Here is a 14,025-nt window from a genome sequence, read left to right on the forward strand (position 1 = left end):
CTGCAGCATCTACATCGTGGTCCATGTGGTGGGTAAATGTTTACCCCTGCATTTTTGTCCATGTTCCCGTGTTGAACATTCTCTCCCTTCCAACTCCACAGAAGCACGGTCCCCAGAACAGCTCCTTCACCAGCACTACCACCCATCACACTTCCTTCAGTGAACTATCCTGCCCACACAGGGTTTCGTGAAGTAAACACCCTCCCAACCTGTCCCCACCTCACTAGAATTGCTTCTTGTATGCATGACTTCTACAGCTATGTATTGGTGAACGAATAAACAGTTTAGGGGATTAAAGTTTCTCTAATAGTTCATCATTTTATTAAAATTAACTCTTAAAAACAGTGTCAAATAATGCCAGACCAGTCTACTTAAATAGGCCAAACTAAAATAAAACTCTAACAAATAACATTTCTTTTACATATGTATTTCACAGCATGATTACACATTGCCTTCAGAGAAAGGTACTCTATACCGTCATGTTTACTATTTTCCACATGGGCATTAAACATTCTCATTACATGATGAGACAATTTGCTGGTAAACACTTAAACACACACAGACACTGGTTTCAATATTGCAACATATTTTTGGTCATAACGAAGGAAATACATCAAAATATGACACTGGCTAATATTTTACAAGCAAATAATATTTAACGCTGCATAGTTTATACAATAGGCTGTGGCAATAAATAATATCACCAATCTCATCAACTGGCCACAAAAAGCCTAACATTCATTTAATTGATAGGAAATGTTCTATTGGTGTAGTTTCAACATAGCTTTAAATGTGCCTTATTAACCTTAAATACATGAAAAGAAAAAGTACTAAACTAGACTAAGAAGGTATGTGTTGCTTAACTACACATACGCCATGTCTAACATATTACATTCCTGACAGAAAGGCAAATACTTTAATAGAAAAACTAGCAGTCCAAAAAATGTCAATGTGCAAATTGTGAGGAAAACATTGCATTTAAATTTGCACTCACTTGCAAGTTACAGTACTAGCTCAGTATAAACACTAACAGGAGAACAAACTCAGCAGGGAGAATCAGAGTGGCCAGGCCTGCTCACAGTTAGGAAGGGTTTCTGGTGCTCTAGAGCGTCACACCCCGGGGCTATCCTTCATTCAACAAGAGACAGCGGCATGCTCCATCCATGATGAGAACAGGAAGGAAAACGTGAGTCAGCAATGTTTTCTTCCTCCATTTGGTATAAAGGCCCTGCTCATTACTGTAACTTACTGTTAGCTAACCTCAAGTGTTTCTGAATCAGGGTTGTTACATGGCGTAAAGGATAGCTTCCCTTCATAAGATACAAGGTAGGGTTTTTATGTTTTAATACATCAGTATAATGACAGGAACATGCACTCTACCAACCTGGGTAGGCAACACTCAGAGTAAAACCCAGCTTGCATCAGAGTCAAATTCCACAGAGACTCTCTCTGCTGATTTCAAGGTGTTGACTGTCGTGGAAAACAGAACTGCCTAATTCCTACATTACACCTTTTAACTGAGAGGTATATAAAATAACCCCCAGCTCTCAGACTACAGAATGTCAAGAATTCTATTAGGGATGTTAAAAGCACTGGGCAGAACCCTGGTTTTCAGCGTGCCGTCTGCGCCACAGGAGAAGAGCCGATTGTCCTGGCTGATAGCAATCTGCATGACTCCAGCGCCAATGTTCCGAAATATGGACTGCTTAGCATGCTCGCTCTTAAATGAATGAATCAGGCCATGGCCTGTCAATCTCCATACCTAGTTAAAAAAAATGTGAATCATTAAAATGAGAGACCTAAAGTAAAAGTACAGCTCTTATTTCTGTTCCTTGGTGCAACTAATTAGATCAAAGCCCAACTTCCTGCTGACTGCTGCTTTCCTAGCTGTCTACCTAACAGGAGGTGACAGTGTCACCCACATAATTCATATCCTATGTTAGATTTACTGCTTCTCCAAGTTTCTCTCATCATATTCTCTCTCTCTCTCTCTCTCTCTCTCTCTCTCTCTCACCTCTCTACTAATTCAACCAAGTATTAAATTCAATAAAATATGTTTCCACCTGCAACTAGGCTCCAAGACAAAACAGAAGAAATATGGTATTGCTTCACCCACCTGGAAGCATCCCTTCATCTATGAGTACTGAGGACAGAGGTAGGAAAAAGGAAGAAAATTCCAAGGTACCAAAGTAATTTTGCTAACTCCACCCACGTGTTAATTAAACCCACACTGGGCTAGGGCATATCTTGTTAGCTCGTGCTTGCCTAGCACCATGATGTCCTGAGGTCAAATCGTCATCACCAAACAAAAAACCTCAAACACTTTACTCAAAATAAAGCCTCTTCGTCTTAATATTTTGTGATAATAGGACCATCACCCTTGCACATGTTAAGCAAGTATTCTACCACTGAGGTGCATCCAGCCCCTTCCAGGCTCAGGAACAGTAGCCGAAACCCAGTGAACTGGATTATCAGCTGGATCTCCAAAGCAGGATGGTTTAGAAAGAGCCACACAGAGTTAAGGGTACACTGTGGTGGCATGTCAAGGACATCTAATGCTCCAGAAGGTTCTATTCAATGCCTCCAAGTCAGAGTTCGATGGTTGCTTTGTTTTGTTTCTAGCAAGCAGTTGAGACAGCAGGAAAAAGACTCACGTTTAGAGTGGTCTCACCTCCTGGGCTTACTTACTTTTATATTGCCCTCTGCTGAGCCTGTAGTGAAGTACTCCTCACACGAATCCAGAGCCAAAGCCTTAATAGCCGAGTCGTGTGCCTGGAAGGTGTGTATTAGCTGTCTCTGTCTGATGTCAAAAATGCAGATGTAGCCTTTCCTACCCCCAGAGATTAGGAGTTGTTGCTTGGGGGCATATTGGAGTACTGTGGCACCATGGTCATGACAAGTAAAACCTGAAGGAAAAACAAAACAAAACACCAGGAGACTTTCCCAAAATGTGTAGCTCGTGGTTCTGATGCTTAATGTTCTGATGTGCACTGCTCACTTTTTTCTTCCCTGCAATGACCTGTTTGAAAGTGGACGTTGTTGAGGATTTGTCCCCAGCTACTGGATTCAGTCACTAAGAGATGATAGCCACGAGGGACTTTGGCTTCAGTTCTCCTGAAAGAGTCATACTTTGATGGCATTACTGGGAGTCCTTAGAAGGTGGGCCTAGCCCTGGAAACAGATCACTAAGGCACGCTCCTTGGGAATGTATTTTCCTACCACCTTTCCTGTCGAGCTACTTCCAGACTCCCTTGAAGGGAGGTGGTCAGCTTCATCCCGTGCTCTCTGCTGTGAGGTCCCATCTCATCCCAGCACAGAACACAAGGAGGGAAAGAAGCCTCTGGAACCCTTAGCCATACTAAACTATCCTTCCTGTGTCTGTCAGGTATTCTGTTGCAGCAACAAAAGGACAAATAAAAAACTCTAAAGAACATCCATCTTTGAAGTCACACAATGTCTGAAACCCTGCACTTAAAGTGCTAAGTCATACTAAAAACCAGTTTCTACTCATTATAGCAATATGAAACATGAACAGAAAAAGGTTTTTAAAATGTCCTGAGTTGTGTGCCTCACACAATATGGGACAGCACACTGACCTCATTAATACATACTGCACACATGCTAATTTCTAGCTTTTTTTTTTTTTTTTTTTTGGTTTTCGAGACAGGGTTTCTCTGTGTAGCCCTGGCTGTCCTGGAACTCACTCTATAGACCAGGCTGGCCTCCAACTCAGAAATCTGCCTATCTCTGCCTCCCGAGTGCTGGGATTAAAGGCATGCACCACCACCGCCCGGCTAATTTCTAGCATTTTTAACAGCACACAGAAGCAGGAGCGCACAAGAGGCTAAGCTTCTCAGTGGTGCACACACTTGTCACTACCCAGCACCATTTACCTGATGCTGTCCTCATCCAAAGAGCCAGTTCTAAGTAAGAGGCTCGGCCTCATGCACCTGAATACTTTCAGCCACAAGCTAATGAGACGACCTGCAGCTACAGAAGGATAAGCGGGCTCCAAACATTTCTAGCCAACGGCATCACAGGGGGTGTCAGAACTTTTAAAAGATCAGGGCCTCGCGGAAGGAGAGTAGGTCCCCATTCTTCTCCCCTTTGCTTCCTGGCAGTCATGAGGAGAACACCTTCCTGCACCCCATATTCTCTCCATAAAGCACGCCTCTGCCACAGACTCAAAGGACAAACAACAAGGGGCCGAAAGTGCTGGACAAAATAATCCTCTTCTCTCTGTGTCCCTCCACATCAACCTGGGAGCCAACACTCAGTTCTTGCAGTAAAATCAAACCTGCGAGCATTCCTTGGTAATGTGTCATAGAATCACCCTTAACTCACCGTGAATGAGGCTGTTTCCAGGTGATATCAATGTGTCCCAGAGGCATACGTTTCTTTAAAGAAATAATAAGGGAAATCAAACAATTATTCAAAGTCACCAATAAGGAAACATTTTGTCAAGAAAAATATTTTTACTTATTTGAGATGTCCAACTAGCATGGGGGTGGTTTATCTCTTCTAAGAGTTTATCAAGTATCACTTTCATAAGGTCCCTGTCATTGTCCCCAGCCCACTCTTTACGATTACCCTTCTGGAGAAACTGGGAAATGACTTCCTCAGTAGAAGGACACTGCTATATCCCTGGGAAGTAATCGCTTCAGGTTAACAGTCCTGTTCATAGCACGCAGTGAGACAAGACAATGTGAGGAAAAATGCAAATGATGACTGCAGCCATGTCACACACTTGACAGTGCTAACAGACCTTTTGATGACAGCCTTTTTAAAGACTGTCACTTCAGCAAAAAATGATACATGCTACTAGAGACTACATTAGGATAAATGTTTGTTTTGTTTCTGGTAAGGAAAGCTATGGTGAGGATTATAAAACACAAAACATATTCCTTGGATTAAAAAAGAAAGCCTACTAAATAGAAATCTTCACTTTCTAGGAAAGATAGCATTGTGCTTAACTTTCTCTTATTATTTTGTTTCCGTCAACCTACCTATTGTCATTGGAATGTCCAGAGGTTGCAACTAGGCTTGAAGAGGTGATAAATGCAAAGTCACTTGTGGCCTTACTGTGGCACTGCCAACTCTATAGAAAACAAAATATAGCCAATGTTATCTAAAAATCCAGTAGCAACTGAAATGATAATGTTCCACCAATAATGTATAAGACTTGTGAGTGATAATATATACTTAAAATTTTATGTTTGTTGTTTTTGGTATAGGACCTTGATATGTACCTCAGGCTGCTTTACACTCATGGCCCTCGCCTTCCCAAGTGCTGCACTGCCACACCTGACAAGAAGAGTTTCTTAAACTCAGCATGGATGGGGACGCATGCATCCTCCCGGGCCGGGCCCCAGCCCTCTCCAGACTAAACAACCTACCTCTGCTGCTCAGAACCTAGAACTTGCAGGCCCTGTGCACCCAGAGGCCACATGCCAACTTCTCCTTCTTTTTAAGTCGAAGATAAAGACACAGCACTTCAAAGAATTTTAATGTACACAAAGAACAAATAAGTCAGTATGAATTAGTTGTGACTGTTCCTCCCCATTTCTAGTCCTGTCATTTTTTTAAAGGCTAGTACTAATTTTTTGAGCCTATAAAGTATTAAAAGTTGTAACAATTTGACCATGCTGATAATATTTTTCTTGCTGGAGGAAGCATCAGGTTTGTAATCATGTTCCCAATTCTCAGGTAAAATAGTTTAAAATTATTTCCATATCACAAAGTCTTAAGCTATTTAAGAATTCAATAAAATAAAAAACAGAATGACAGATCAAAGACCAACCACTCCGACAGAGAAACATCCCGGTGGGCTGCCCACCTCCCAGGTTCCCTGCTGCCAGCATCAGCATCCCTCCCGGCCTATCCCTAGCCCTGCACCTGGCTATTTACTGTGCCCCAGCCTCCAACTGGAGCAGAGACTCCCTGCTCTACCAGAGACCATGCAGACAGGGAGAGGTGCAGGTAGGCTTCCCACCCACAAGACTCCCCAACTTTCTTGCCCGTTGCCTACTCTTATCTCCAGTACCCCATTTTCCTACTGGGGCAAAGGCTCTCTGCTCTACTAGAAACTAATCTGGGACTGAGAATCTGCACTACCAGAGACCAAGCAGACTAGGAGAAGTCCACATAGGCTGTACACCATCCAAACTCTCCAACAATCTCACCCTCTAGGCTGCCTTGCCCCAGCCTTCAATGGGCAGACAGAATCATTAGGCATGCGCGAAAGCCTATACTCCTCAGAGCTGGAGAAATGTTAAGAGAAAAGGGGTGGGAGGGGAAACTGTGGTCAGGATGTAATGAATGAGGGAATCAAAAATTTAAAAACTTAAGTCTCTGAAACCTCTAAGCTCTTAATTAAAAGTTTACCATAAAGATTTAGTCTAAAGTAAAAAGTGATAGCAAAAGGATATAGATATTTACATATTCCTTTGATAATATCCAAGAATTTAAAAATTAGAAAAGGCTGATAAGATACATTGAATTAAAGGTTATATTCTTTTACCAGGCATGGTAGCTACTGCATATCTTTAACCCTAGTACTCAAGAGACAGAGTCAGACAGATCTCTCTATAAGTTTGAGGCCAGGTTGGTCAACAGAGCAAATTTCAGGCCAGCCTAAGGCTACATACCTTGTCTCACAAACAAACCCCAAAACAAAAACCATTTATTTTAGTTGGGCACTGGTGGCACATGTCTTTAATCCTGGCCCTTGGGATGCAGACACAGGTGGGTCCCTTAATTTGAGGCCAGCCTGGTCTAAAGACCTAGTTCTGAGACAGCCAAGGGTATACAGAGAAACACTGTTCTGAAACAAAATAAAAACAATTATTTTTTATTGTTTGGATTATAAGAAAAAAACCACAGGACACAATAGTATACGAAGTAGCAGACATAAAGGTGAGTGTCTGTATTATCAGTTATTTGGAAGACTGAGGCAGAAAGAACATGTGAACCGATGATTTGAAGGTCAGCTTGGGCTACAGCAAGACCTCACCTCGAACTAAATATATGAACTGACTAAAAGACATTTGATTAGACTAAGAGCTCAAGTTATTTTAGTGCTGACAACCTTGACTAACTTGACAAACTTTATATATAGTATAAATCATAATGAACAACAATAACCCAGGGAAGAAGACGCACGCTCACTCGCTCGCCCACCTCCTTAGCCGTGCGGTGGTGAAGCTGATACTGTGGTCTAAGTACAGACTCCGCCTCGGCCAGTCTGCTGCTTGTGCTCACCACACTTTGCAGTGCTCACAAAGGCACTGGTAAAAGTGGTCTCACTCCTCAGAAAACTGGACCTAGTACTACCAGAAGATCTAGCAATACCTCTCCTGGGCATATACCCAGAAGATGTTCCAACTTGTAATAAGGACACATGCTCCACTATGTTCGTAGCAGCCTTATTTATAATAGCCAGAAGCTGGAAAGAACCCAGATGTCCCTCAACAAAGGAATGGATACAGAAACTGTGGTACATTTACACAATGGAGTACTACTCAGCTATTAAAAAGAATGAATTTATGAAATTCTTAGGCAAATGGATGGACCTGGAGGATGTCATCCTGAGTGAGGTAACACATTCACAAAGGAACTCACACAATATGTACTCACTGATAAGTGGATATTAGCCCAAAACCTAGGATACCCAAGACACAATTTGTAAAACACATGAAACTCAAGAAGGAAGACCAAAGTGGGGATACTTAGTTCCTTCTTAGAATGGGGAACAAAATACCCATGGAAGGAGTTACAAAGTTTGGAGCTGAGACTGAAGGAAGGACCATCCTGAGACTGCCCCACCCAGGAATCCATCCCATAAACCACCACCAAATCCAGACACTATTACATACGCCAGCGGGATTTTGCTGACAGGACTCTGATATAGCTGTCTCTTGTGAGGCTATGCCAGTGCCTGGCAAATACAGAAGTGGATGCTCACAGTCATCTACTGGATGGAACACAGGGCCCCTAATGAAGGAGCTAGAGAAAGTACCCAAGGATCTAAAGAGGTCTGTAACCCTATAGGAGGAACAACAATATGAACTAACCAGTACCCCCCCCAGAGTTGTGTCTCTAGTTGCATATGTAGCAGAGGATGGCCCAGTCGGCCATCAATGGCAGAAGAGGCCCTTGGTCTTGTGAAGATCATATGCCCCAGTACAGGGGAATGCCAGGGCCAAGAAGCAGGAGTGGGTAGGTTGGGGAGCAGGGCAGGGGGAGGGTATAGGGGACTTTCGGGATAGCATTTGAAATGTAAATGAAGAAAATATTTAATAAAAAATAACAATAATAAAAAAAAGTGGTCTCACACAAAGCCCACAGGCCTAAACCTGCCCTAAAACACTCTTAAGAATGTCCCACCAATGTGGGAAACTAAGTATTCCTTTCTTGTTACATCAGGTGATGAGAACAGAAACTTCCAAGTAAGAGTCATAAGGAGGATACCAGGGTATCTAAAAGAAAACAGGACTTTATTCTGCATGAGTAGGCAAAGCATCTACTCAAGATTACCTGCATTTCTTATAAGACATTATGGCAGTCTGCAGTGCACTAATCTAAAAGGAATATTCGTATCTCTCATATGTAATGAAGGAGTTGGAAAGGAAAACATGATCAAAATATGTTATATGAAAAAGACTTCTAATAAAAAATGTTTTAAAAATCTATATACTTTAGAAAGGACTATTTAAAAGCATTTTGGTTCAGAGCTTTCTGAATCTCCATTTACTTATACAATGTCAAAAATTCCACCCAAGCCTGGAGAGTTCAGAGGTTAAACTTGAGTGTTGCCCTTCCCCATATCCACATGGAGATGCGAACCCATCTCTAATCTCAGCTCCAAGGGAGCTAATGGCCTCTTCTGACCTCTGGGAGTATGCATACACACATGCAGGCAAAATATAAATAAGGAAAATGCAAATATAACTAATAAAAAATGTAAGACCCACACAGGACAACAAAAGCTTTTTATGTAAGCCACAGCCCCACCACATGAAGGCACAGCAGTGTGTGTCATCACATTAACATGGTTGTGTCAAGTAAATGTGAATTACATCATGGGAAAATTACGTAACAGCTCATCTATTTCTCATGGACATTCTAGAGAGAACTGGAAAGTTTTAGCTGCTGTAACAGATGGATGTTCTTAGAAACCATGACTACATAGTTGAGCCTGTGTTCTTACTATAAAGATTAGAATGATTACTGAAGTTTGGATCAATCCTTTATCAAGTTTTAAGGCAACTGATTATGTTAGTTAAAAGAGTTCATTAAAATAGCAGTCACGTGACTCTCCAATTTAAAAAACAAAAAACAAAACATGGTTGTGGGTAGGTGTGTGAAGAACTCTCAGGGTTAGATTACCATCCAAGAAAAAGGAAAAATTCTGAAAGAAATTAGTACTCAGAACCTGTTTGAATTTTAATTATGTGCTTAATGAAATTCTACTACTATGAATTTAGTTCTCATAAAATAAAAACATATTTAAAAAAAATCGTTTCCAAACTGGATAAACGTACTGTTAAAAATATTCTGAGTTGGACCACACAGAGAAAAACACCCACAGCTGCCCTTTAAGGTTAAAAAGTAAAAGTTGTTTGTTGTTTTGGTTATTTCTGTCTAAACTGAGGATACAAATGGATGGCTCAAGCTAGGTAGAACTGTCATTTTCCAACAGGATGACTACTGAGAGCCACCACTAAAAGCAGACACTTACCAACAATATGTTCTCTGCATTCACTCTGGAAATGTGAGTGGCACTTACCATGTACGGTTTAGGATTCGATGCAGTTTGGTTAACTTGCCAGATACTCAGAAAACCCTCTCCGTCTGCAACACCACACTGTGAGAAGGACATGAACATCAAACACAGGTTTTCAGAATTCTTGCCAAAGGTAAAAAACTATGACAGAGGTTTGCTCAGACCCCACTTCACAAACTCCTCCTACAGCTGTCCCTGTGCTTCCCACAAAGGCCAAGTGCCTGCCTTCCCTGCCACATTCTAAGTGTACACACACACACACACACACACACACACACACAGAGCCTTCCCTGTCACCTTCTAACTGCGCGTCCACACACACCCTGCATTTCCCTAAGCCTCCACAACAGAGGAAAGGAAAAACTGGGTATCAATAAAACTCTAGCAAGCTGGCAGACACCAACATCACTGGGGAAGAAGTAGTTTTCTTTCACAAAATGCTGAAATGAATAACTTGTTAAACTGCACTAAGTTTTGCGGAAAAGAGGCTACATAAACAGAATTCCGCAAACAGCCTGCTCAGTTTAAACCCAGCGTCATTAAATTTTTTTGATACAGTTTTAATAAATATTACATACTCAGGATTCGGTTTTTTTGGATGCATTCAGCACTAACTCCCAGGAACAAACCTTGTTGCCTTGTGAATTAAAATATAATCTAGTAACTCTTGCATTGCCAGCTTGACGGAAACAGACAAGTTGCTGAGGTCGTGTCCACTCAAACATGCGGACACTGCCGTCCTGGGCACCTGTGAGATCTAGACACAGAAGGTGAGCAGTGAGAAACTGAAGGGTTTTAATAAGTCTAATTCTTCAAAAGTCACTTCAAACTCTTGGATGACAAACAAAATACTTACAGTACTGATGGACGGGGTGTGATGTCATTCTCTTAACATTATGTAGATTCCTTTTCATGAGCTTTAAAGGGAGGAAAACTGGGTTTACTCTGTGCACTGATGAGGGAGTAGGAAGGAAGAGCATCCCCATGGCATCCCTGTGGCATTCATCCCCGTGAGAAGCTTTAGCTGAGACAAGCCCTGCTGAGGGGTCTGACATGTTTAGTATACACTTCTGCAAACAGAAGCAATCACTTACTGGTACAGCCCTGCCCTGTGAAGACATTACAAACAGCTTCGTCTAGTGACAATGGGACTCTCTTCCAACTACCTCCTCCCTGACAACCATCAGGTTGATCTAGGGGGTGGAGCTGGGGGGAATCTGACTAGGTAGCCCAGGCTGGTATCCTGGTGATATTTAGAATATGAAGGAGTAGGACTCCTTCAACTATACTGACCAGGAAGAATTAACTTTCAGTAATCAGAGGCAACGTTCAAACTTTAAAATGACTTGAACTCCTCTCTGCCTCTGCTTTACCACCCTGTCTCAGTTGTTCATCTGGAGAACAATAACAGCCACTCCCATCTGTGATGGGCGGATATGCGGAAAGCGAGCACTGGGAAACTCAAAGCAAGCTATTCTCATTTTTAGGATAATTTCTATGTCAAGCAACTTCAACGCACTCCTTGAGGAGGCCACACTCAGAAAGCATACGTGTCTGGAAACAGAAGACATACCACAGTAGCCCCAGTGCTGGTCTGTCCACTGCCTAGCCATGGCAGAGATGGAGGTGGGTGTGGCTGGCTTGAGGAATGGGAGGCTGCACCAGGCTGGTACAGGGTTGTAGTGGAACCACGGTAATCAATATCATCTGAACTGTGGAGAACAGTTGCATGTTACTGGGAAAGTTTATTCTCTTTTAACAGAAATCCAGCTATACAGATTTTATACAGCCATAAAGATTCTTTTTTAATGATATCTCTGTTTTCTAAAGATGCAGATTTAGGAAGGGTTTGCTTTTTAAAAATAGTTCTTTGGCAGTTAAAATATTATTTTAAAAATAGAATAAATATTCATTGAATAAAAAACTTAGACACAAATCTAAATCTAGCCAGTATTAACACTTTTTTCCCCATTAAACAAAATATAAACTCAGTCTAATATATTATCTATGTGAGCAGCTTTATTGCTACAAAATTAGAACTAATGTTTACTCTAAAGTATTTTAACCCTCCTTGAGTATTTATACACAGTCACTCGTTGCTAGGAAAGGGAGAGCCATTTTCTTCAATGGCACAGCATTGGCAATATTCTAATGGTTCTATAAACAACCATAATGAAATCCACTTGTGCCCATGCATGTGCGCGCGCGCACACATACACACACACACAACATGAAAAGAGAAGGGGGCTAGCTGAGAAGAAGGAAAAGGTATCAATTATGAGTAGGGAGGGTAAAGAGGCTAGCAGAAATATGATCAAAACATATTATGTATGTATGTATGTATGTATATACATATATATTAGAATATCATAATGAAACCCATTATGTATAATTAATATATAATAAGAACTATAAAAAGTATTTAGCATAGATTTGAGTAAACATAAATATTAAGTGATTTCTTATATACAGGTAGCCCACATGTCAAATTACTTTATTTTACATTAATTTAGTTGCTTGGTTTTTACTTCTGTGTATGTGTGATAGCTCATGAAAGCTGAAGGCTGAGGCAGGTGCCTTCCTCAGTTGCTCTCCACAGCGTTCTTCTGGGGCAGGGTTTCTCACTGACCTAGAGCTCCCTGTTCCTGCTGGCTGGAAGGACAGTGAACCCGCTCTCACTGCCCTGCAGTGCTGAGACCCTTACTGCTCTCAGGTTTTACAGGGTGCTGGCATCCAGGGCAGGTCCTCATGCTTATGCAGCAAACACTTCGCCAACCCAGCTCTCTCCATGCCTTCATTTGCTTGTTTAAAGACAAGGCCATGCTATGCAGCTCACACTGGCCTTGAACTTGACAGCCTCTTCTCTATCTGCCTCTCCCAGAATCACAGGCATGAGCCACCATGCCCAACTCTTAGATGCAACTGAGCCCAGGACTCTTGCATCCCATTCAGGCACTAAGCTAGAACCCTAACCCAAAATTATATTTTTAAAGAAGTAAGAAATACCATTTTAAAGCTTTCTAAATAGCAGGCATGGTGGCACATGCCTGCAGTCTCAGCCCTTGAAAGGTAAAAGGCAGAGATGAGGAGTGTTCACACTCTCAGGTACATGATAGGCTGCAGGGTACCCACGTCTCAAAAGCTCGCTCTCAAAATGCCAAAATCAAGTTAAGAAAACAATCTTAAAACATTAATTTTTCATCACATACAAATGTGAGTGCACGCTGATGATGGAGCTGTAGACTACATTAGACGGTTCCATCCACTCTGAACTCTGAAGCCTGGTTACAGACTATCAAAAGAGAGAACTGAGCATGGTGAGCAGCCCTGTGGACAGTCCTACGACATGAAATTCCTGACTGGAGAACAGCAACAGGAAAAGCAGACATGTAGGAAAAAATTAAAATTAAAAAGTGCTGCAAAACTCTTCAGATGAAAACTAAAGTTGCTGGCATTTTTAGCTGTAAAAAAATATGCTTTATCCGAAGTAATACTTAAACAACACTGGAGGATTAATGTGATCAATTCCCAAATCAGTCTGTAAATGTCTGCAGACTACTTTTCTGCTTGCACTATCCTGGCCAGTTCAATCACTGACTACTATATAACTCCTATTTCCTTGAGGTTAAATGTCAGAGTTGCAGTTTTAAACTTTAGACCTCCTGACAGAGACTATTCTCATTTAAATACTATGAAAGTTTAATGGGAAAATTATGAGTAATTTATAAATTTAGTATAAATGAAGGCTTTTATTGTCAACTAAACCAATTATGTTTGCTTCTTGCATAACTGAAGAGAGGCCTTCTCATCTCAACCACCTAGCAGGTGTTTACTAAAGACAACAGCATTTATTTTTATTTGTTAGTTTGTCTGTTTATATTTTTAGTTTTTTACAACAGGATTTCTTTGAGTAGCCCTGGCTGTCCTGAACTAGCTCTGCAGACTAGGCAGTTCTCCAACTCAGAGATCCCCTTTCCTCTGCCTCCCAAGTACTGGGATCAAAGGCATGTGCCACAACCACCCAGCTGACAATGGCATTTATAATTACCCCTCATGAGCCACACCTTTTCGACTCTCTGTCATATTCTTCTCCGATCCATATATATGATTGACAAGCCAGTAGAGAAGTGACATCGAGTTCTTGAACATCATGTGTTGAAGCCAAAACAATTTCATTACAGTTTGCCTATGAAGCAAAGGCAGAACAATGATTTGGCCAATTTCACTAAAAAGCTGAGCAT

The 14,025-nt window shown here is 41.5% G+C and overlaps 1 protein-coding gene across 4 annotated transcripts in view; it reads right to left on the reverse strand.

The window, feature by feature from the left end:
- Positions 1–292: 292 nt before the first annotated feature.
- Dmxl2 (Dmx-like 2) overlaps positions 293–14,025 on the reverse strand; it is a 136,709-nt gene continuing 122,976 nt past the window's right edge. For all 4 annotated transcript variants that reach the window (XM_006511085.4, XM_006511083.4, XM_006511084.4 and 1 more), the window contains 9 exons: positions 13,849–13,970; positions 11,358–11,496; positions 10,641–10,701; positions 10,414–10,541; positions 9,788–9,865; positions 5,007–5,098; positions 4,345–4,397; positions 2,689–2,906; positions 293–1,762 (listed from right to left, as the gene is read on the reverse strand). In XM_006511085.4, the coding sequence (XP_006511148.2) occupies positions 1,553–1,762; positions 2,689–2,906; positions 4,345–4,397; positions 5,007–5,098; positions 9,788–9,865; positions 10,414–10,541; positions 10,641–10,701; positions 11,358–11,496; positions 13,849–13,970 (1,101 nt within the window). In that variant the 3' untranslated portion in view covers positions 293–1,552. The remainder of the gene's footprint in view (positions 1,763–2,688; positions 2,907–4,344; positions 4,398–5,006; positions 5,099–9,787; positions 9,866–10,413; positions 10,542–10,640; positions 10,702–11,357; positions 11,497–13,848; positions 13,971–14,025) is intronic.

The sequence above is a fragment of the Mus musculus genome, chromosome 9 (genome assembly GCF_000001635.26).
Source record: "Mus musculus strain C57BL/6J chromosome 9, GRCm38.p6 C57BL/6J".
NCBI classification, from domain to species: Eukaryota; Metazoa; Chordata; class Mammalia; order Rodentia; family Muridae; genus Mus; species Mus musculus.